The 3212-nt window shown below is 52.9% G+C and overlaps 1 protein-coding gene across 1 annotated transcript in view; it reads left to right on the forward strand.

Moving 5' to 3' along the window:
- Window positions 1-2971, forward strand: part of LOC105522888 (putative E3 ubiquitin-protein ligase UNKL) — a 15035-nt gene extending 12064 nt beyond the window's left edge. The window contains exons 7-8 of the mRNA XM_011957499.1: window positions 347-432; window positions 2852-2971. Coding sequence (XP_011812889.1) covers window positions 347-432; window positions 2852-2971 — 206 coding nt within the window. The remainder of the gene's footprint in view (window positions 1-346; window positions 433-2851) is intronic.
- Window positions 2972-3212: the final 241 nt, after the last annotated feature.

The following is a 3212-nucleotide window of genomic DNA, read 5'->3' on the forward strand; positions in this document are numbered from 1 at the left end:
TGTTAGCCAGGATGGTCTCGATCTCCCGACTTCGTGATCTGCCCGTCTCGGCCTCCCAAAGTGCTGGGATTACAGGCTTGAGCCACCGCGCCCGGCCAAGGCAGCTCTTCTTGTTCACATTTTAAACATTGCTTTTAGTGTTAAAAACATGAAAAACTGGTCTAAGGCCTGAGGGTCCCGTTGCCCTGGGCATCCCCTGTCATTGCCCAGCCGTCCTCTGCTGCACCTGAGGGATGATTGTGACAAGGCCGCACATGCTCGGCCCTGACGTGTGGTGCAGAGACTGCTGCGTGTTCCTGTCACCCACCAGTGGCCCTCAGAGCCTGCTGCTCCCCTGTCCTTGCAGAGAGCCTGGGGATGGTGAATGACTGGGGCTGCCGTGACCTCCACCTCACGAGTCCTGCCTCCACGGGCAGTGGCCAGCCGGGAAACGTAAGTGAACAGTGTTCCCGGGACAATACCAAGTGTCCTTCGGTTTAGTTGAACTGTTAGGGATGTGGATGGATATGAGTTTTCAGCAATGTGGTCGCGGGCAGTCTGTGGAGTTCGTGGCTCTTCTAGAAGAGTCTAGAAAATCCTTGCCACTAGGCCGGGGGTGGTGGCTCATGCCTGTCATCCCAGCACTTCAGGAGGCTGAGGCGGGCAGATCACCTGAGGTCAGGAGTTCGAGACCAGCCTGGCCAACATGGTGAAACCCTGTCTATCCTAAAAAATACAAAAATTAACCGGGTGTGGTGGTGGATGCCTGTAATCCCAGCTGCTCAGGAGGCTGAGGCAGGAGAATTGCTTGAACCCAGGAGACGGAGGTTGTGGTGAGCTGAGATCCCACCAGTTCACTCCAGTCTGGTGACAGAGTGATACTCTTTCAAAAAAAAAGAGGGGGGAAGAGGGGATTGGGCTCCTAGGAAGGTAAGGCTATGGGGGAGACTGGCGGAAGATGAGAGTAACTTCAGTGAGGTTGGTTACGCAGCCTCTCCTCCTGGTGTGGAGAGGGGAGAGGGCACCTTCACAGAGGGAATCCACACCCGCCTTTGAGGCAGGAAGGGAGCGGAGAGCTGTTCCTGCATCTGCTGTTTCTCAGCTGCTTTCAACTCAAAATAATCTTTTTGTCAGAGAGTGGCATGTTGTGGGGTGGCACACTCTGACCCCCTCGTGTATGGCTTAGAGCTTCAGCTGAGCCTCTGCCTTAGGCCAGTGGCTCGGTTTGGGGTTTGACGCTGTGGTTGGTTCAGGGAGTCTAGAGCTGGCACCCTGCCTTCACACAGACCAACCCAAGGTCAGAGAGCCACGTTTAAATGTAAGAAATGGAACTCAGGGCCGGGCGCGGTAGCCTGTGCCTGTAATTCCAGCATTTTGGGAGGCCAAGGTGGGTAGATCACCTGAGGTCAGGAGTTCGAGACCAGGCAGGCCAACATGGTGAAACCGCCATCTCTACTAAAAATACAAAAACTAGCCAGGCGTGGTGGTGCACGCCTGCGGTCCCAGCGACTCCAGAGGCTGAGGCAGGAGAATCGCTTGAACCCAGTAGGAGGAGGCTGCAGTGAGCTGAGATTGCGCCACTGCACTCCAGCCTGGATGACAGAGGGAGACCGTCTCAGAAGAAAAAAAAAAAAAAAGAGAGAAGAAATGGAACTTAGGAGAACCGACAGGGAGCCAGCAGATCAGACGTGTCTTCTGTCTCATGAAACCTTCAAGATCTGGCATCCTTGGCCAGTTGCAGTGGCTCACGCCTATAAACCAAGTACTTTAGGAGGCTGAGGTGGGACAATCGCTTGAGGTCAGGAGTTCAAGACCAGCCTGGGCAACAAAACGAGACCCTGTCTCTACAGAAAGCTTTGAAAAATTAACTCGGTCCACTGGCAAATGCCTGTGCTCTCAGCTTGGCAGGCTGAGACAGGAGGATTGCTTTAGCCAGGGAGGTCGCACACCGTGCTCCAGCCTGGGAGACAGTGAAATCCTGTCTCAAAAAAGAAAAAAAATAGCATTTGTCTAAATTCTGAGCAGAGCTTACATCTGTGTGTGTGTATGTGTGTATACATATCTTTAAGAACCAGAAGTACATATGCGTGTGTGTGTATTTTTTTTTGGAGACAGAGTCTCACTTTATCACCCAGGCTGGAGTGCAGTGGTACGACCTTGGCTCACTGCAGCCTCCACCTCCCGGGTTCAAGCAATTCTCCTCTTTTTAATTTTTTTTTTTTTTTTTTTTTTTTTTGAGACGGAGTCTCGCTCTGTCGCCCAGGCTAGAGCACAGTGGCCGGATCTCAGCTCACTGCAAGCTCCGCCTCCCGGGTTTACGCCATTCTCCTGCCTCAGCCTCCCGAGTAGCTGGGACTACAGGTGCCTGCCACCTCGCCCGGCTAGGTTTTTTTGTATTTTTAGTAGAGACGGGGTTTCACCGCGTTAGCCAGGATGGTCTCGATCTCCTGACCTCGTGATCCGCCCGTCTCGGCCTCCCAAAGTGCTGGGATTACAGGCTTGAGCCACCGCGCCCGGCTTAATTTTTAATTTTAATTTTTGAGACGGAGTTTCACTCTTGTTGCCCAGGCTGGAGTGCAATGGTGCCATCTCGGCTCACTGTAACCTCTACCTCCTGGGTTCAAGTGATTCTTTTGCCTCCGCCTCTTGAGTAGCTGAAACTACAGGCATGTGCCACTGTGCCTGGCTATTTTTGGTATTTTTAGTAGAGACAAGTTTTCATTGGCCAGGCTGGTCTCGAACTCCTGACCTCAGATGATCCACCCGCCTCAGCCTCCCAAAGTGCTGCCACTGTGCCCAGCCTGAATATGTATATTTTTAATTCACATTTCCTCCCTGCTTTTTTCTCACATGACTCTTTTTTATGTTGCAGGCCAAGCGGAGAGACTCGCCGGCCGAGGGCGGCCCGAAGGGCAACGAGCAGGACAGCAAGCAGGTACAGGCCCCAAGGCTTCCCGCGGCCCTCGTGCCCGCCGGTGTGACATTGCGTTAGGGCTGCGCTCGTGCATCCTTGGTCCCGCCCACTCTTGGCTCACCAAACCGTCTGGTTAACATCTGCTTGTTATAGAATTAGCTCTCTCCTGGTACCCTGTGTTTGTGTGTTTGAAACATTCGTGTTATACCTTGGAAACAACAAAGCCAAAACCTCCTACTGTTTTCTGCTCAGGGAAATAAGAGGGGCCCTTTGAAGCCCATCTGTGTTGCTTTCCTTGGGCTATAAGGGAAGGATGCAG

This window comes from Colobus angolensis, unplaced genomic scaffold (genome assembly GCF_000951035.1).
Source record: "Colobus angolensis palliatus isolate OR3802 unplaced genomic scaffold, Cang.pa_1.0 Scaffold443, whole genome shotgun sequence".
Taxonomy (NCBI): Eukaryota; Metazoa; Chordata; class Mammalia; order Primates; family Cercopithecidae; genus Colobus; species Colobus angolensis.